The sequence below is a fragment of the Meleagris gallopavo genome, chromosome 17, assembly GCF_905368555.1.
Source record: "Meleagris gallopavo chromosome 17, MGAL_WU_HG_1.1, whole genome shotgun sequence".
Classification (NCBI taxonomy): Eukaryota; Metazoa; Chordata; class Aves; order Galliformes; family Phasianidae; genus Meleagris; species Meleagris gallopavo.
In genome coordinates, this window is record NC_139420.1 from 5,693,011 (window position 1) to 5,711,479 (window position 18,469).

The 18,469-nt window shown below is 47.7% G+C and overlaps 1 protein-coding gene and 1 long non-coding RNA gene across 2 annotated transcripts in view; both read left to right on the forward strand.

The window, feature by feature from the left end:
* The first annotated feature begins 1,230 nt into the window (after positions 1 to 1,230).
* Positions 1,231 to 4,845, forward strand: LOC146543172 (uncharacterized). The gene is made up of 2 exons (XR_014887105.1): positions 1,231 to 3,142; positions 4,464 to 4,845. It is a non-coding gene; the product is annotated as an uncharacterized LOC146543172 (long non-coding RNA).
* A 3,223-nt stretch (positions 4,846 to 8,068) lies between these two features.
* Positions 8,069 to 18,469, forward strand: part of SETD1B (SET domain containing 1B, histone lysine methyltransferase) — a 46,167-nt gene continuing 35,766 nt past the window's right edge. The window contains exons 1-6 of the mRNA XM_085238904.1: positions 8,069 to 8,684; positions 8,948 to 9,102; positions 9,496 to 9,594; positions 10,051 to 10,321; positions 13,299 to 13,411; positions 15,479 to 16,657. Coding sequence (XP_085095030.1) covers positions 8,399 to 8,684; positions 8,948 to 9,102; positions 9,496 to 9,594; positions 10,051 to 10,321; positions 13,299 to 13,411; positions 15,479 to 16,657 — 2,103 coding nt within the window. The 5' untranslated portion in view covers positions 8,069 to 8,398. The remainder of the gene's footprint in view (positions 8,685 to 8,947; positions 9,103 to 9,495; positions 9,595 to 10,050; positions 10,322 to 13,298; positions 13,412 to 15,478; positions 16,658 to 18,469) is intronic.

Sequence of the window (18,469 nt, forward strand, 5' to 3'; positions counted from 1 at the left end):
GCAAAGCCTGCAGGAATCAAATCTAAACAAAAGGTAGGGGCTGGGCCGTCCAGTGAGAAAGCTGCAAATGGCAGGGGTCGGAATGTAAAACCTACAGTCCACTGAGAAACATGAAAATGCTGCTGCGTTCCACACCTCCTTTTTCCGGGTGTAGCCATCTCCACACAGTGAAAGGCAGTAATGAATCAAGCTGCTTTCCTCTCCTCCTCTGTTTTCTATTCAATTATTCACAGGCTGTGCCAGTTCTGCTTTATTTCTCCCCTCCATATGCTGCACTCTTCTCCTGGGGTTTTTTATTCTGAACTGTGCCTTTGGCCTCTCTCCCATTTCTTTCTCCTCAGCATGTGCCCCCTGCTCTGCTATGATCTGCTGCCTTTGTAACCTCTACTGTGCACATATGTTGGCTCTCTGTCCTTCCCTTGGCTCCTGGTCCGTCGAGTGTCCCTTTACTTCACACCGATGTTTTTGCCAGGGGGTCAGCAGCCAGCCAGCAAAGAAACAATTCTGCTGTGGCCACTGCTCATGCTTTCATGCTGCCAGCTCCTCTCTGCCCATCAAGGGGAAACAGTGCTTCTCCCCTTGCACAGCTGATTGGTAGCGAAGGCGAGGACGACTCTGCAGCTGCTTAGCAACTGGGAGCTGCTGCTGTGCAGCCCCACAGAAAGGCAAGGGACAGCGCAGCATTTGCTTAATTCTGCACGTTCTGGCCCACTCGGCTGAAAACCGCGGCTTAGTGGAGCAGCTGGGGCACAAAAATAAATCAAGATGAGGATCCTTGACTGCAGATATGGCAGCAACAGCAGCAATGTCAAGGGCAAAACTGTCTTTCTTTTGTGCCATAGGTTGTTTGCATTGTGCCAGTTAGAGGAAAATGCTCCAATTTGTAAGCTAAACTCATTCAATTTGATCTTTGTCATCACTTTTCTGGCTGTAATATTTTATGTTCCATCACTTATAATGAGAACGTTCTCTCCGTGTGCTGCGTTTGTTCAAAAGGCTTACGGGTCTCCAGCTACCATAGCTTCAAAGCTGTTTAATGATAGGTGTCTAGGCACATAGGTATTTTAATGCATAAATATCCTTTCAGATTACTTAACTCTATATTCATGTCCTTTTGTGCAAGCCCAGCGAATGTCAGATATGTCCAGCAATCTGACAGCTTTAGAATGTTGATTAGAATTGCCAACCTTCTTGATTTAATGATTTTTTAAGCCTGAAAGTACTGTAAACAATAATGAGTTGTACATGCTGATGAGATCACAGCATTTCAATAGTAGCTCTATTTCAGTGGCAAGAGCAACACAAAACATTCTGCAATTCAGATGTTGAAACAGCTTTTTTATTCTTTCAAAGCTCAAGAATGATTAGATCTCTGAAAGCACAAGCTACCTATATTACAGAGGTGGCTTTGTCATAATAGTACCAGAAATAAAATTAACAGATGTAGTTTAAAAGGAAAAGAAAAAAGCCAGCCCTGGCAAATGCCCAACATGTCCATCAAAACTTGTATGGATCTTAAACAAAAGAAATGTTTGTTCCCCTGTTACATATGAAGGTATCTCTCTTTGTACTCAGGCACAACCACCCAACAGAATGGTGATTCCCCATCATTATGCAGCACACACAGCCCATGTGCATATGGCCCATGCATCCGCAGAGCATGCTGGAACACAAGTAAAATCTGCCAGGAGGTGCATATTTTGGCTGAGAAATTCCTTACCTGTATGACGTGCCATACTTAGGAAAAGGTTAAAAATAGGGGGGGGGGGGAAAAAAAAAAACTAAAAAACCCCCAAACAAACCCAAAAAACCATGAACAGGCAAATGCCCGATGCATATTCCAGCTCAACAGTCCTTTGATATTTTTAGTCTGGTTTCCTAAAATTTCTCTGTCATTTTTCCCCTTCTTCCTCCAACCTCAGTCAAATTTGACAGTGGGGAAGAAATCCCAAACTTGTTTAGGTCTGGAAGGAACAGCTGAGTAGAGTATGCAGCAGAGGCACCACTGGGCCCTGGCGGAAAGGCAGGTAGTCTCAGCTCCCCATAAGGGCAGTGCTGTCCCCTTGCCCAGACAAACAGGGAAAGAACTGGAAGGACTCTGCAGGGATTTGTCTGCAAATCCACAGGAGAAGCAGTTCTGTGAGTTCCGCTGCTGAGAGAGAAACTGAAGTTAGCTGATAAATGCGAGTATCACCAGTAGAGAACATCTAGAAGAAAGCTGTACTTCAACCCTTGTGAAGCATTTACAAGATTATGAGAATATCAAGACGACATAATCACATGGAATAAAATCCATCCAATAGGAATATCTCAAAGTGCAGTTGTCACTGCTGCGCCTTAGAGCTGTTATCTTTCTTTTATGGGTGCTGTAACTACCTGGTTTGGGCCCCACACTAGTTAATGGCTCTGAAACAGAGCAGGCACATGTTTCAGTGTGCCCCATGGCTCCCTGCCAGCTCCTGCACTGGGCTTTCCTCCCATGGATGGGTGTGGTGGGAGATGGCGTAGATCAGATCTCCTGACTCAGTGTTGACAAAACTAAGGCACGCACCCGGAACCAGGACACTCCTGCAGTAGAGACAGAAATGGTCTTTGTCAATGAGCTGGAAGAAAATATAAAATATTTACCAGTCAGGTCTGTGGGTGACAAGGAAGAGCAACAGCAGAATGTGTAAATAAAGGCCACAGCAAGCAGCGATGTTGCCTAAGGACTGCCCTTAAGAGCCAAGTGTCAGGCTGTTCAGAGTCAGATGCAGTCCCACGGGAGGAGCAAGTTGGATGGCATTTTAGGAGCAGAGCAGGAAAACCAGCTGAGCACCAGGAGTAATCCCTGGGTGCGTAACAGAAACCTCAGCACACTGCTGGCACGGGTGGGATCGCTGCTGAATGCTCCGCCCTGCTCTGGATGCCCTGATCCAAATGGTGAAAAACTGGAGACAGAGAAGCAATATTTATAGGGTTGGTGAGTCTGGACCCGAGGGGGAGCTCTGCAGATCTGCAATGGGAGTGTTAAATCTGCGGATATCAGCCTGTACACAGCTCCATGGGACAAGGATCTGGAATGGGGAATTCGCTCGAGCAGACCGAGGTGCAGCAGCATCAGCAACCGAAAGCAGAAGCCAGACAAAGCTCAGTTTAAAAGGTATCTTCATTCCGTCTACCAGGTAGATTTTCATGGAAACAGTCTGCCAATTCTTACTTTATTCTCAGAGACCATTTTAAAAATTACAACCATAATCTTTTCTCTAAGATACAGGTATGCTATTGTTAAATTCTCTTGAAAGAGAAAAAGCAACACATTCCCAAATATCTTATGACCTGCATCATACAGGAAGTCAAACCAGACAAACCTAGGTCCCTTTTGTCCTTTATAATCTGCTAATCTAGTCTGCTTGCACAAGCAGCAGATTGTGACATGCAGACCTTCAACAGAAAGGATTCTGTGTACAAACCAGTCTGCAACAAAATGTTGTAAACAGTCACAGTCATTGTTTGGCAGAGCGGCTGCATATTTGTTATTTCACTTTGCCTCTCAATCTAATTTGCTTTAGTCACAGCACTTTGCCAAAGAAATTAAACAACTGCTTATTGATAACAGGCACTAAAATAATTACCACCAGAGTTTTTGACTCAACAACACAGGAGAGGGACACTGCGGGTAAGAACAAATCCCACTGCTTTAAGAATGTGCGTAGACTGACCACGGGCTATCTGGGGGAAAAAATTTGTTTCCTTTCCCCTGAAAGATCTCTTTCTTTCTCTGAAGAGGCTCAGGCAGCAAACCAGGTCAGCCTAACCCAAGGCTGGAAGTCTGTTCTGACCTCTGTGTTCTTTAAGCACGCTGTACCAGAACGCTTCTCTTTTCAAATAGGAGGTTCAACCATTAAACCACCCACTCCAGGGAGCGCAACCGGTCTCAACCGCCTCGGTTGCTTTTCAACAACACTGAACATTACAGTCATTTAGAAACCCTACAAACGTACAGAAATTTTCAGTTCAGACTTACAACAGCCATTTCCAGAAGCGCTGAGGACTCACGCAGAGCGCTGGCTCTGCTTTACCCCATGGGGTTTGGCCGGTGTGGGCCCTGCTGTGTGCTAAGGAGCAGCCGGGTGTTCCAGCACCGTCCAAGCGGTGATGGATTGCACACAGCAGCAGTCATGGTCCTGCGGAGACGTGTAGAGAGATGCGAGTACAGACAAAGCTGTCTGAGCTCCCACAGTATTATGGTCTGGCTGAATTGTTTCGAAGCCTGCGCTGCGTTAGGCAGAGCTAGATTGCTTTGGGGTTAAGCAGACCGAAATTGAGGTTTAAAATGCAGATGTTAAGATCCATAGATCTATTTAAACATCAGCTTAAAATCCAGGGAAGCTCATGGCTGGTGCATTTTCAATCAGCCAATTCTTTAGTGGCTTTGCATGCTGATTTAACTCATGATGATGCAAGCAACTGAAACACTGCAGCACAGCCCTAAGAACCCTGTAAACCCCAGGACGGCTCAGCACCACTCCGGCCATCGCATCCCGCTCCAGGAGGCATCCCACGTTCCCAGGAGCAGCAGAGGAGCACTGTATCGCTGTCTGCTTTAACCAACGCCGTTGTCTCTTCCATGTGAGGGCAGAAGGGGCTCCAGCAGCGCTTCCATCATGGCTGCTGGCGGGGCAGGGTGCGGGGATGGAGCCAGCCTCCCATTTTTCCTTTTTTTTTCTTTTCCTTTTTTTTTTTTTTCCCTTTGGAAATGTGTTCTGTGTTGTGTGGACAACAGCTTCAAGACCAAAAAGGGGATGGGGATGAAAGGAAGAAGGAATAAGTAAAAATAAAAATTAAGAAACGAGCATAACCTGATGAAGTTTCCACAGTACCTCCTTCGCAGGGCAGCTCAGCGCTGGCGTACCGACCCGGCAGCGCGACTGGACCCGGGCAGCACTTACCTCATCCCTCCCACCGCTGGGCTGCATGGCCTGGCTCAGGCACCCCTCTAGGTGGGCTTTGTGTGCCTTCCGCCCGCCGAAGCCTGGCTTTGCTATCTGATTTGAGGGAGCATCTCGGCAGGGCCCGGGGCTGAGGGCCGGGGAGGCCGCGGGGCTCCTCCCCACCATTCGCGGCCACAGGCGGGCGGAGGCGGCCGCCACTCTGCCGCACCGGCGGTGGGGGGGAGAAGGAGGAAAACAGCGCAGAGCCATGTGACGGCGGCGGGGAGCGCTCCCCCGGCACGCTGGCTCCAACTGCTCATTAGCTTGCCTTCTTCCCCCCCCCCGGCCCCCATTTTACAGATGGGGGGGTGGTGTTTGTTCCTCTTTTTTTCTCCTCCCTCTGCATTTAGGCTGCTTTCAGCCTTTGGTATTTATAAAACCGGCTGGAGAAAGGGAGGAAGGCTGAGGGGCGGGCTGCGTTATTTATAGGTGCCCAGCCCGCAAGATGCGCGCTGCCTTTGTCCTCCCCCTGCCCCCCCCTCCCCCCTCCGCCTGGAGCCCCGCCAGCCCCGCGCCGCCCGCTGCCGCAGGGCGCTCCCCGCCGCCGCCATCTTGTGCGCCGCTCCCTGCTCTCTTTCTCCTTCCAAAACCCCTCACAAAGCGATGGGGGAAGGGGAAAGAGGAAAAAAAAAAAAAAGAAAGAAAGAAAGAAAGGAAAAAAGGGGGTGTAGGGGGGGGGGGTGGGGGAATAAAAAAGGCAGTTTCCCTGCAGTGATCGGGACGCGGAGCGTCGGGAGGCAGTGGGGGACCCAGCGCTGAGAAGAACGCGGCGCTGAAGAAGCGGCCATGATGGCGGCCGCCCTCATACAACACCGAGCGCGACCCGGAGCGCCCTGCCAGCCACCAGTCGCCCTTCCCGGCGCACGGGACGCGGTTTCTCCACAGGCTTTCACACAATAAAAGCACCAGACTTCGGCGGGGAGGCCATTTCGTGGGCTGGGTGGCCGCACTAAAGCACAAGCGCTGTGAATTACCAGCTGCGTCACGGCTCTCTCCAACTGTGGCGCTCAGGCGGCAAAGGGTCTTTCACTTGGAAGGCAGCTCCTTCACTCCGGATTTACTTCCAGACCTCATTTTTCCCCTCTCTCCAACTCACTGCCTCGGTATGAAGGATTTTACAGTGCTTTTCAGTGAGACATCCACCATTACGACTCAGCCCCCCCCTTTCCCTCTTGTCGTTTGCTTTTTTTTTTTTCCCCTCCATCTGCTGTAATTAGACGGATAAACATGTAAGGGAACCCTACCACCGCCTTTTCGCCTCTTTTAAAACCAACTACAGTCTTCACAGTCTGCAGGCAGACATTTTTTCCCCCCTTTTGTGCCTCTGCCATGGATTCACGGAACAAAAAAATAACCAAACAACCACACACACACACCAAAAAAGGACAGTTCTGCAGACAATCACACAGAAAGAAATTCTTCCTTGAAAATAGGACCTTCCTGAGGTCTTGTAGACATGTCTGAGGAGAAGGAGACCGCCAGGACAACCCTTAGGATCCCTCGCCCAGGACAGTAACATGGGCCTGGTCCGTATGTTCCTCTGAGGGCAGAAGGGTGTACTCACCACGCACCATAGTTGAATGCAGCTCTGAAGGTGATGTTGTTATGTTGTTACGCTTTTTTTGTTTTGTTTGGCTTTGTTTTTAAATACGGCTATAGATAACTGATCTGTATCACCACGTCTCCCGTACAGTTTGCAAAGCAAAGCAGATCATGGTGAGATGGTTACGGAGCTTTGTATGGCTGTGGCTTAGCACGAAAGAAACACCAAAAAACGACCAAAAAAAAAAACCAAAAACAAAAAACAAAAAAAACCCAAAGCAACAAAAAGCGATGTATAGCATCTATAGGAAGCGTTGTGCAGCTCTGCTGAACGACCGTACACAGCGAGGAGTCCTGCTCAAGGCTGAGCTCGATGCAGATCACATAGAAAAAGGACGCGCAGTGCTTTTCCACAGAGCACACGGCACAAAAAGTGCTCTCCTGGAGACCTGGGCAGCATTCACTGGTGGTAAACAGCCTCAGGCAGCTTTGAGCTAAAATATCTTGCTTTTTAAGTTAAGTATTCCAAAAGCATCAATTGGTTCAGAGCAACAGACAAGAACATAGACATGCAAGGCTTAGAAATAAGGACCACTTCGGTAACATTAACATGAAAACTACACTTATCAAGGACAGAATGGAGTGGGTACTTACAACGTAAAAAAAAAAAAAAAATCTTAAAATTGCCTTTTTTTTTTTTTTTTGCCAGAAATCAGTATTCCTATGTCTATAGTTAAAACATTACCTTCAAGCACGAGAGGAGTTAATAACAATGGCCAGGAATTAGGTGTTTAACACAGGAAATACCTCCTAAAATTTATTGTGCAGTCATCACAGAGCTCTATCAAGCTTTAAAAACCCCCAAAACCAAGCAACAACAGAAAAAAAAATCATGTATTTACTCTGTTTTTGCATTCAAAATTGTTACTGCTGACATAGGGTGTGCCATGACCTAGTTACACAAGACAAAGATGGATCCCGAATCATAAGGGAAAAATCCGAAATCTTTTTAAAATCTTCCTTCTTCTGTGAGTCCTTTGCCAGAATTAACACCCCCCCGGGCGCTCCTGCCAGTGGACGGAGTGGATTCACATGGAGGATCCCCTTTTGGAACAAAGAAAAGCCCACTTGGCCATTGCGTTCCATTGCAGAAAGATGGCCGCCTGGTCTCTCGGCCTCTCCTTAGCTGTCTGCTGAAGGATGTTTTTAGATCGCCGTCTAATAACTCAAGCCAAATGCAAGCCGCGCGCCGATTGGCTGCGGCCGCCCGCTGCCTTTAACCAGCCAATTGCCCGACCGCGGCCGAGCTGCGGCCCCGCGCCCGCCGGCAGCCGCGCCCGCGCCATGCGCCCACCGCACCCGCCCGGCTCCGCGCCCCGGCAACCGGCGGGGGGACCGCGCCGCGCGGCCTTTAATACCTAAAACAAAATGGAAGCTCCCCGCTGATTGGCTGCCGCCGGGCCCGGACCTTTAATAAGCAAAACTACCCCCCCCCCCGTCCTCCTCCAGCTCCCCCCCTTTTTTTATTTCTTTTTTTTTTTTTTTTCCCCTCCCCCCGCAAACAGTGCGGTGCTGCCGCGCTCCACCCGCGGCCTCCGGGCCCTGGGAGCGGGCTGTGTTTTGGAGGGGGTGTCGGAATTTCCCCCGAGTGCTTCCCCCCAAAAACTTGTCCCACCTCTAGGTCCATCTTGTTTAGAAACACTTTGCGCTAAGGTAAACGCAGCGGGCAGATTCCACGCTCTCCCTTTGACGGCCTTAAACCCGGGGCGGGGAGGGGAAAAAATACCCGCAGCCCGACAGCGGCCCATGCCGCGGCGCTCGGCGGCGCTGGGGCGGCGGTGGGGCGGCCGCGGGCCGGGGGCTGCGCGCTGCGGCCGCCGTGAATGTGCAGGCGGCGGAGGGCGGTTAGGCGTTCGCGGCGCTCGCAGCGGTGTATTGTGGGAGGCCGCCGCCGCCAGCAGCGAGCACACACAATATGTGGTGGCTCGCGAAAACGGGAGGCAGGAGCCTGGCGGGCAGCCCGCGCCGGTAACCGGCCCCATGTGAGACGGGGAGCTCGCCTTTCGCCGCCCGGAGACGATCGGCCGCCGAGCGCGATGTCTTTCCGAGAGATCAAGGCGGGGGAAAAAGCCAAGCACCCTGAAGATCATGGCAAAAAGCAGAGTTCAAGTGAGACTGGGTCTTTTTTTCCTCCTTCTCTCTTCTCTTGTCTTGCTGGGGTGGAGAGGGGGGACTCAGCTGGCGGTCCCCCCCCCATTTTAGGGTTTGCTTCGTGGTGGATTTCCTCCCCGCTGGGGTGTGGGGCTCGCTTTAAAAAAAAAAAAAAAAAAAAAAAAAAAAAAAAAAAAGCTCTTTGTTGAGTATTTTTTTTTTTTTAACTTCACGCTTTTCCGTGTGTTTTGTCTTTCCCCTCTCCGCTCCCCCTTGCCCAGGTTGGATCAACGGAATGGAGAACAGCACCCAAGCCAGCACTTCTGTCGAGAAAAGAAATCACCATTGGAGAAGTTACAAGTTGATTATTGACCCGGCTCTGAAAAAAGGACAGCACAAACTCTACCGCTACGATGGGCAACATTTCAGCATGCCGGTGAGTGGGGGGGGCCCTGGATTTCTCCCTTCTGTACCGTGCCCCCCCCCGTCCTGCACCCCTCCTGTTTTGGGGCTGGGGTCCCCCTGGGTAGCAGATCCCTCTGTGCTGGGGGGGGCTGGGGACAGCCCCCGGAGTGAGGGCCACCTGACACTGTGCATTCAGCTGTCAGGAGCCCAGCACTGAGCCCCAATCTGCAGCTTTCTTTCTGTGTTTCCAATCTGTGTGCATTTCCCAGCAGTATTGCAATTTGACACGTGTGTGTGTGTATGTGTGTGTTTCTCTTCCCTTGAGACAGCCCCTGCTTCCTCGGGGTTTATGTTTTTGTTTTATTTCTGCCTTAAATTCCAAATGCTGTTATTGTCGCTTTTGTGCTTTTTCTTCTTCTCCCAGAACTCGGGAATCGCTCCTGTGGATTGTGTCAGGGATCCCAGAATAGGGCGAATATGGACCAAAACGAAGGAGTTGGAGCTGTCTGTCCCCAAATTCAAGGTACCGCCCCTGACTTTCAGATTTAGCTTTGTATTCTTGTTTACCCGGGAGTGTAGCCCGAGTTCCCAACAGTTTAATGAACCATTTAAATGACAGTCCCATTCCTATTAACGTTATTATTTGGCAAACCGTTTCACAATAATCCTGTTCCATAAAGACCACGAGCCATCGGTGCAGCTGCCTAACGAGGTGGCTGGGAGCTCTGAGCTGTGTCTGGGGGCTTCCCTCGGGTGGGGGGCAGCACGGGGGGGGTCCTGCTGACAGCACTGCTCCGTATTCAGGGACAGAGCTATTTCAGTGCATGGCTGGGCTCTTCCTCAGAGGCTGCTTTCTTTCCCTGAAGTTTGCAGGAGGCTTTAACCCTCTCCCTCCCATGTCTTCCTAGTGCTCTTCTCTCTACTCTCTAACGATGCCGATTATTTGTATTGCCTTCCCTTCCCTTGTGCCTGCTTCCAGATTGATGAGTTTTACGTGGGGCCAGTGCCTCCCAAGCAGGTCACCTTTGCCAAGCTGAATGACAACATCCGCGAAAACTTTTTAACCGACATGTGCAAGAAATACGGTGAAGTGGAAGAGGTGGAGATTCTCTACAACCCCAAGAACAAGAAGCACCTGGGCATTGCCAAAGTGATTTTTGCCACTGTCAAAGGTGCCCGAGAGGCTGTCCAGCACCTTCACAACACCTCTGTCATGGGCAACATCATCCACGTGGAGCTGGATACAAAAGGTGAGGAGTTCGTTTTGGCCTCGTGGTGGTGGCTGGCAGCACCCGTGCTCTTCTCCTGCTAAAGCAGCCTCTGCTGCAGCCCCGAGAGCTTGGCGTAACGAGTATGGAGGGAGCTCCTTTCCCCTTGCGTGTGTGTTGCGTTTTGGGTCCTTTGCAAGTCACATGGAGCACGATGTGTTGTCTGTTGCTAGGAGACAGCCCTGTAATTTGCAGAATGCTGCCATCCTGCCCTGTCCACAGGGTCCTGGCTGTGCTCAGCCTCATCCCCGGGCTGCCATCCCCCCACAGCTTGGGGTGTTTGGATTTTTGAACGGACTTTGTGCTCCTGGTGCACTGAGGTGGGGATTCTGGCTGTGGGTGCTGGCCGCTGCGTGCCTGGCATTTCATTGATGCTTAGCAGCAAACTCCAGGCTGGCAGCACAAGCATGCCCAGCACTTGACAGCGTGAGTGTGCATGCAAGTGTGTGTGCAAGTGAGAAGCTGTCTTAAAGCAGCAGGACCCCCGTGTCCCAGCCAGCTCCCGGATCCACTCCTGAGCTTGAGGAGTCCCATAAACCTTCTGGTGGTGTGGAAACATTGCATCTTATTGCTTTCTCTTTTCCTTCACTGTCAGTGAAGGACTTTGCTAAAATGTACCCAAATCTTAACCATTATTTAAAGGTGAAGATGTGTAGCAACCTCAATGTAAATCAGCTGTCTCTTGGAGTTCTGCCTTGCAAATGTTACATTTCTAGTTTAAAGCTGGTTTGTTGCACCCTTCATTGGCAAGAGGGCATTGTTAGCACCATTTTCTTAGAAAAGAGAAAAAAAGAAGTGTGTTGCTGATGCATTTGTTCTGTATTGAAAGGCTTCAACAATTTAGTGTGCAATCTGTACAGCAGTTGGCATGCCACATGTGGTAAGAGGGTATAGTAAGACCTTAATTGACATTATGGATCCCCAGCAGAAACAAAATCACAGTAGAAGCTCAGTGCTTTCTCTTGTAAGCTAACATTGTCTATATATATATGCTTTGACATTCTGTTATCATTAATATTTACAGGCAGGCTCTTTCCCCTACTTACTTTGAAATTGAAAGGTAAATTACATTTTTTAAAAGAATTAACTATTTGTAGTTCTAGTAATGTAAGCTAAAGCAGGCTCATAAGTAGTTGATGTCTTAATGACAGGTGTTTAAACATGCTGATTGTACTGCATTCCTCCTGGTTTTCCTCCATTCATAAACTATTCTGCAAGTTTTGAACAGACAACTGGCTTTTAATGCTCCTCTTTCTTGGAAGAGAACATCAAAACCTTCATTTTAACTTGCATTTTTGTTTTGTTTGCCATCTCGGTGCTTCCAATGTTTCTTTTTTTTTTAATTTCCTGTTTGTTTCTATTCCATTCTAAAAGAATACCACTGTAAATGTTTTATAATCCAAAAAAGTCCAGTAAAAGTATTATTCCTAAGGTAGCATTAGCAGGTTTAGGTTATTCTTCATATGTAAGTGTCTGTATGTGTCTATACATTTGTAAAATAAATATTAGGAGCAAAAGCGTTTTGTCTGTCTGGCCTGAGCACAGGCTTGGGAATCTGGAACTAAAAACTCAGATCCCTTATCTAAGGTGGGCTGGTTTAAAGCACGTTCTCTGTCTCAGTGTATCCTTCTACAGAGTGGACATAATAATGGCCTGGCCTTAGAGAAATAGCTAACAATCATTACATACAAAACTCCTTGAAAATGAAAGTGTAAGTTTTCCAAGAGGAAATATGAAACTTTCTAATAATTATTTTACATTTCTTTTAAAAACAGTTTTAAAGTAAACCCAACAATTCTGTATCTACATTGCTGTGGTTTCCTCGGGATGTGCAAGTGTTAATGATTCCGAGCATCTTAGGCCTTGCCTTGAAGAGATGGGTTTTTGTTATGACTTCAGTTGAACACTTTACGTAGTTGATAATGTGGCTCAAGGCTTTATGAAATGAAATCTGAGAATCAAATAACTTCATCTGCAGTGTTTATTCAAAATAAATCAGTCCTTCCCATGTGCAGAATCAGGCTATGGATGCTTTGCTTTTAAATTGCACAGTGATTCTCAAGGAGCATGCAGTTTGCTCCTACAGGACCTTTCCTTCAGAAATGTTGCCCTATTTTAGGGGAGATGCCTGTATGCTGAGCTCAGGTGCTGGACCTTCCATTTCTGTATGTGTTCTTTATCTTCCAGAGCAAAAGTCAGACAGTCTTGGGGTCTGGTTCTGCTCCTTTCAAAGTGGGTGACAAATTTCTTACAGGCTGCAAAATAAGAAGGCTTGGGTTACTAAACTACAAAATAATGAAAAATCTAATATTAACAAACTATGTCTTCTCTGGAATTCAGGGGTTTAGTAATGAAAAGGCTATCAGTAGCAAGATAGGGGGGGCATTTTGGTTCTCTAGCTTTTATTCTTTGAAAGATGCTATCGAGCACACACCTAGAACTAAGGAAAACAAATATCAGTGTCTTTTTGGAAAGCAGTGCCAATGGTTTTGTCCTCGGCATTCCCAGGCACCTTGTTTGCATTTCTAGCAGCCAGTTTCTGACAGCAAGGTGTGTTAGCAGAGCATTCTGGAGCAGCTCTGGGTGTTGGCAGAGGCTTGTCCCTCTGGTCAGAGTTTCACTTCTTAAATCTGCAAACTATTTGCTTGGCACTTTGGAGAGGAGGGAAGCTGCTGCTCTCCAGAGAGCGTGGTAAGGAGTAGAGCTGCCAAGCAGACTGAGAAGAGGAAAAAGGATTTGGGAAACCTCTTTGTGTTGGCTTGAGAAAGGAGCGTCTGACTTCACTTGGCCTCACAGATTATTTAGAGATGATCTCTACAAACAAAACTCAGAGCTGTTGCTTGCTCCTCTGTTGCAGGGATGCAACAGGCTGGGAGTGTTAGCAAATATAAGGAATGCATATTTTTACATAGGCCATATTATTTTGGTTTTTAAAACTTTTCTATTGTGGTTTGTGCAGGTGAAACCCGCATGCGATTCTACGAACTGCTCGTTAATGGTCTTTACACTCCTCAGACCCTGCCTGTAGGCACTGAACAGGACGCATCGCCAACTGTGAATGAAACCCTCCAGGTATGGTTTGCTTGGTTTTTGTTTAAGAGTAGCTTCTACAGAGTCCCAAACACACTCTTCACTGAACTTTGCTTTTTAAGACTTTTAGTTTAGTTTCATTTTTTTCTGTCCAGTCATAGTTTCAGTGCATGTTACTAATCTACATTTAAATACACCTTGATCATATTGCCACAGGAGATGTAACTGTGAATGCAGTGCATGTGGCTAATCTGTATGCCCACATTTGCATAGTGGTACGCGTTCTTTGTCTTTTTGAATGAAAAATATCTGTAGAACCAACAGCATGTGCCCTATTAATGCTAGAAATTCCGGCAGTTAAGAGGATGATGGGATCAGGTCTGTCACTGACATTATTCCCTTGAAGACAGGAGGAGTGATTTACAGTGGTACATTTGGCCTAGCATCTGCACTATGTAATTCTTAGCCCATATATTCTTCAGCTAAAAGAGGAGAAACATCAGATCTTGAGTAGTGGCATCAATTCACCAGAATCTTAATTAATCATTGGAATCAGTTTTTAAGAAAAGCAGTCAGCAAAATACCTGAGGGCTCCCAGGGTTTTCTCAGTACTTAGGGAACAAATCTCTTTATGGGTTTGTCCAGGTAACTGCTCCTCTACAAACCCCACTGCAGTGAGGGGGGCAAAAGGAAACAAAGCCTGTTGGTGTGGGTTCTGCAGCCCCCTTAGTTCTTCTCAATGTCCTTTGGCTCTGATCATAGCTTAGAAACTCACTTCAAGGCATCAAGTTTTGAAAGAATTTTTTGAAGCTTCTAAGTATAAAGTTTTCCTCTCAACCTCTTTGTGCTCTTATGACTTCCTGGAGTATTTCCATTAATTTTGTAATCAGATGTTTTCAGGACAGCTTAATAGCTGTGAATTGAATATAAATATCCCACTGATATGAAAAATCCTAATGTCCATGTGATCATGGCCTCGACAAGGGATCACACTAGAGCACTTACTGCATAAGTAAGTGGATGAAATGCATGAGTGTAGCAGGCAGGTGTGAGCTCAGGGTGGTTAAGTGGTGCTGGCGTGTGATGAGCAGATCATGGGAAGGATCCCTTTGCCTACCTGCGCGTGGGAAAGCAGCAGCTACTCTGTGGTCTGACCATTGGGACGTGGTGCGCTGCTGGGGAGCTGGAGCTCAGCCCTGCCTCTTTCTACCAGGAGGACTCACGGTGAAGCTCTTGCTTTGCTTTATGGAAAATTGATTCTGGCGCTGATGTTTAGCAGGGCACTGTTATGACTCAGCAGTGTCTGAGTGGGAGCAGGGCTTCTCCTAGAAACCCCCTGGATGCGCCTGTGAAGTCAATTGCAGAGCAGTTACTTGGTTGCTCTGCAGAACTGTAGGGTTTCAGTTTTCAAATGCCGTATTCAGTAGCACTCTACCTGAGCACTGTCTTGATGGAGGGGTTTAAAACCTATTTTCAGCAGCTGGGAACTTTCTCAGTCTTTTACACCTGTAGCCTTCTTCATTGTTTCAGACAAATGTTTGGTAGCAAGGGTAGTGGTGTGCAGCTCCTTAACCAACGAAAGGCATGCTGCCTTCAGCAGGCCTTCGCTTTCACATATGGGCTTGATATATAGCTTTGATTGCAGGTTTGCTGTTTGCTGATTTGGATGTTTGGATTTGTTTGCAAAAAAAGTTAATTTGATCATATCTCAGAAACATTCTCAAACTTTCTCATTGTTGTGCAGGATTTTGTCATTTTCTTCTGTTTGCAATTTATACAAGACGTACAAATAGAAATTTAAATTCTTATAACTGAAAGTATTTATGCAAGTCTGTTGTTCACCTGATGCTCTCAGGTAGAGCTTATGAAGAACACTATTTTATTGGCTTCCTTCCTCCTCCTCTTAGAGTCCCTCTCTTTGCTTGCTGTTTTCAAATCAAGAGGAATGGTTCATAAAGGATAATGGTTTGTGTTTTCAAGGATGCTCTAACCTATTTTTTTGTCATGGAAATCAGTGCAAACTCCCAGGGTACTCCTCAGAAAACCAGGTGGATTAGACAAATAGCATCTAAAAAGTGTGTGTTTAGGTGCTTTTTTCTGTTTTTATAGCTGACAGATTCTCTGAAGCGCTTGAAGGACAGTAACCTTTCCTCTGCGGGATCATCTGTCACCCCAAACAGCAGCACGCCGTTTTCCCACGACACAGCCTATTCCAGCTGTCGGCAGGATACCCCAAACTCGTTCAGTCAATTCACCCCGCAGTCCCAAGGAACGCCCCACACCCCACGGTTAGGGACGCCATTTTCCCAGGATTCCACGTATTCCAGCCGTCAGACGACGCCAGTGTACCACTTTGGGCAGGACAGTGGGTACAAACACAGGAGACATGAAACAAAATTTACGGATGCCTACAACCGTCGACCGGGAGGACATCACTATGTTCATAATTCTCCTGGTGTTTTCCGCGGGACAGAGCATCAGTTCAGTACGTTCAAATCCCATCAGCAGGAGCCAGTTCAGTTCTCTCACACTCCTCCCCTGAGCCACTCGAGTTCTTCGAGTTACAAGTCTGCCTTCTCTCCTTACCAAGCACCAGCCGTATTTCCCCAGTCTGAGGAGCAGCCGTTTGCCCAAACTTCCAGGGAAGCAGAGTACCGAAGACCTGCACCACCTCCCGCCGAGATGGTCGTAGAAAGCAGTGCTGCCACCAGTGCTGATTTTGCTCCAGTGAAGGAGAAACCAGAGGAACCTCCACCCTTACCAGATTCAAACTCTGCTCCTGAGCCGAGCGCACCATCGTTCTCTCAGACCCCTGAGAGGAGTGAGACCCCTGGCACCCCCACCATGGAGTCTGAAATGCAGCATAATAGTTTAGACTCAAGGATTGAGATGCTCTTAAAAGAACAGAGAACAAAGTTACCTTTTCTTAATGAGCATGACTCGGATAATGAGGTCCGAATGGAAGGTAGCCCTATCTCCTCTTCCTCCTCCCAGCTCTCTCCCATCCCAATGTACGGTTCAAACTCTCAGCCCGGTTACAGAGCTCAGACACCTTCCTCACGCCCTTCCAGCACGGGCCTGGAGGACATCAGCCCCACGCCGTTACCTGACTCTGATGATGATGAGCCCATCCCTGGGACTGCTTCTCTGAATCAGAATTCCAGGGGTACATCAGAGGCCAGCATGACTCCCATCGATCAGCTGAACAGGACGTCCAAAGTCGAGACCTTGGAGGTTAAAGAAATGGTGCCTGGTGACCAGACTCCAATATCGGAAAAGATGGACGAGGTAAGTGAGCTGGAATTTGAGCTACAATGCTTCAAACCTGGACAGGGAGCAGCTCTTTTTTTGTGTGTCGTTCAGAGTGTTGGGTTCCTGGTGGCTTTTTTTTTTTACTTAAAGCATCTCTCAGTGAGCTGGATGTGACATGCCATTCTCTAGGTTTTTTGGTTTGTTTGTCTACTGTAATTCATAATTTCAGCAGAACAAGCCATGGAAGTTTGGCCACTGCTCGTGCTGTGGATGTCCTGAGCACTTAAGCCACTGGAGCAGTTAGTTGAGTGCTTTCTGCCATTGCTCTGGACCCTGAACGTGGGTGTGTATGTGTGCACACACTTGCTTAATGGGGCTTTCATGTTATGCTGAAGTATTGAATGTATACTTTGTTTGATAGCTCTCCAGCTATTTATGCCATCTGGTTTGAACAGAAGACAGTTGCTGGGTTTTAATACTCCCTTCACTTAGTTCAGGGAGAGGTAACTGGCTTGTGGGGGATGTGCTCCATTGAGTCTTCCAATAATAGAGCAGAGCTTGCTGCCTCTCTTGGGGCATTTGTGGCTGAAGGGACAGCAGAGCTTAACAGTGTGGAATGGTGCCAGCAGACAGAAATTACGTTGCATGGAACGTCTGTTTGGGACCTCTGTTGCAACAAATGTGAGCATGGTTTCAGTAGACGTATCGTATCTATTTGGCTGTGTCAAGAAATGGTCAAAACAGAGTTCTTTGCAAATGCTTTCCCTCAGCATTTATAGTAGTAATACAAAAAATGAAACTGTGTGGTGTAAAAGAGCTCTTCAGTAAGGAAACCTCTTCCATCCAGGAAGCTTGTCTTGTGTAAATGTCCTGAGCAGTTCCATTTACTCATGAAAGTTTCTGGTGTTCAGCTGGCATTTAGTGGGTTTCTCCAGTGGTTTGCAGTGATGGGGCTTTCATCCTGGAAGTGGCTGCATTTCAGGGTAGGGGGAGCTGCTCCCATGGGTGCAGACTTTGCAGAGTGCTGATCTAGAGGAAAGGTGCTGCTGCATTAACACAGTGCATGCCTCAGTGTTAAATAGGAAAAAATGTCACTGTTCTGGATGCTTTATTTTTTTAAACTGTGCCTTTCCAAACCTGCCAGCTCTTGCATTGCCATTGAGTCTTTGAAAGGATTTGGTTACTTAAGGTCTCATTGATCCAGACTGGCCCATGTTCCTGGGCCAGGGAGGCTGGTGGGACCTAAGAATGTGTTAACTAGCAGCAAGGTTTTGATTCCTTATGCTCAGCCTGGCAGGCTTAAGATGGGATACCCTAGTGTGCTAAAAAGGAAAAAATAAAATGAGGAAGGCATCTCTTCTATCCTGGCTGTTCTGGGCATGTGTCTGCTGTCCTTACTCTTGTGCAACAGAGTTGCAGCCAATTATAAACGTGTTTGGGAAGATGGATGAATGCCAGCATGGTATGTGGGGTCAGGAGCTCTGTAGCTGCGGTCAGCACTGGAGCACTGGTTGGGTGTCACGTTTGCAGGTTGCGATGTGGGGCAGTGGCGTGCCGGCGGTAGAGCCCTGTTAGGTCTTTGTCTCCCCTTAATGAGATGCTGGTGTCAGAAGTTCATGTCGGTAGCTCTGTGGTACGAAAGGATATGAATGCCTTGGTCTTCTGCAGAAATCTCTGAGCAGGTCCTGCTGCCTTAATTGTCTCTTCCCCATCCCAAAAAAAGTTTGCTGTTTGCTGTAGGAGCTGTTTATTTAACCCTGCTCTTGGTTACAAATTATGTTAAGCCATTCTGGTGTGTTTGAAAAGTTGCCTGTGCCTTTCTTTGCTCTATCTGATGCACAAAAACCA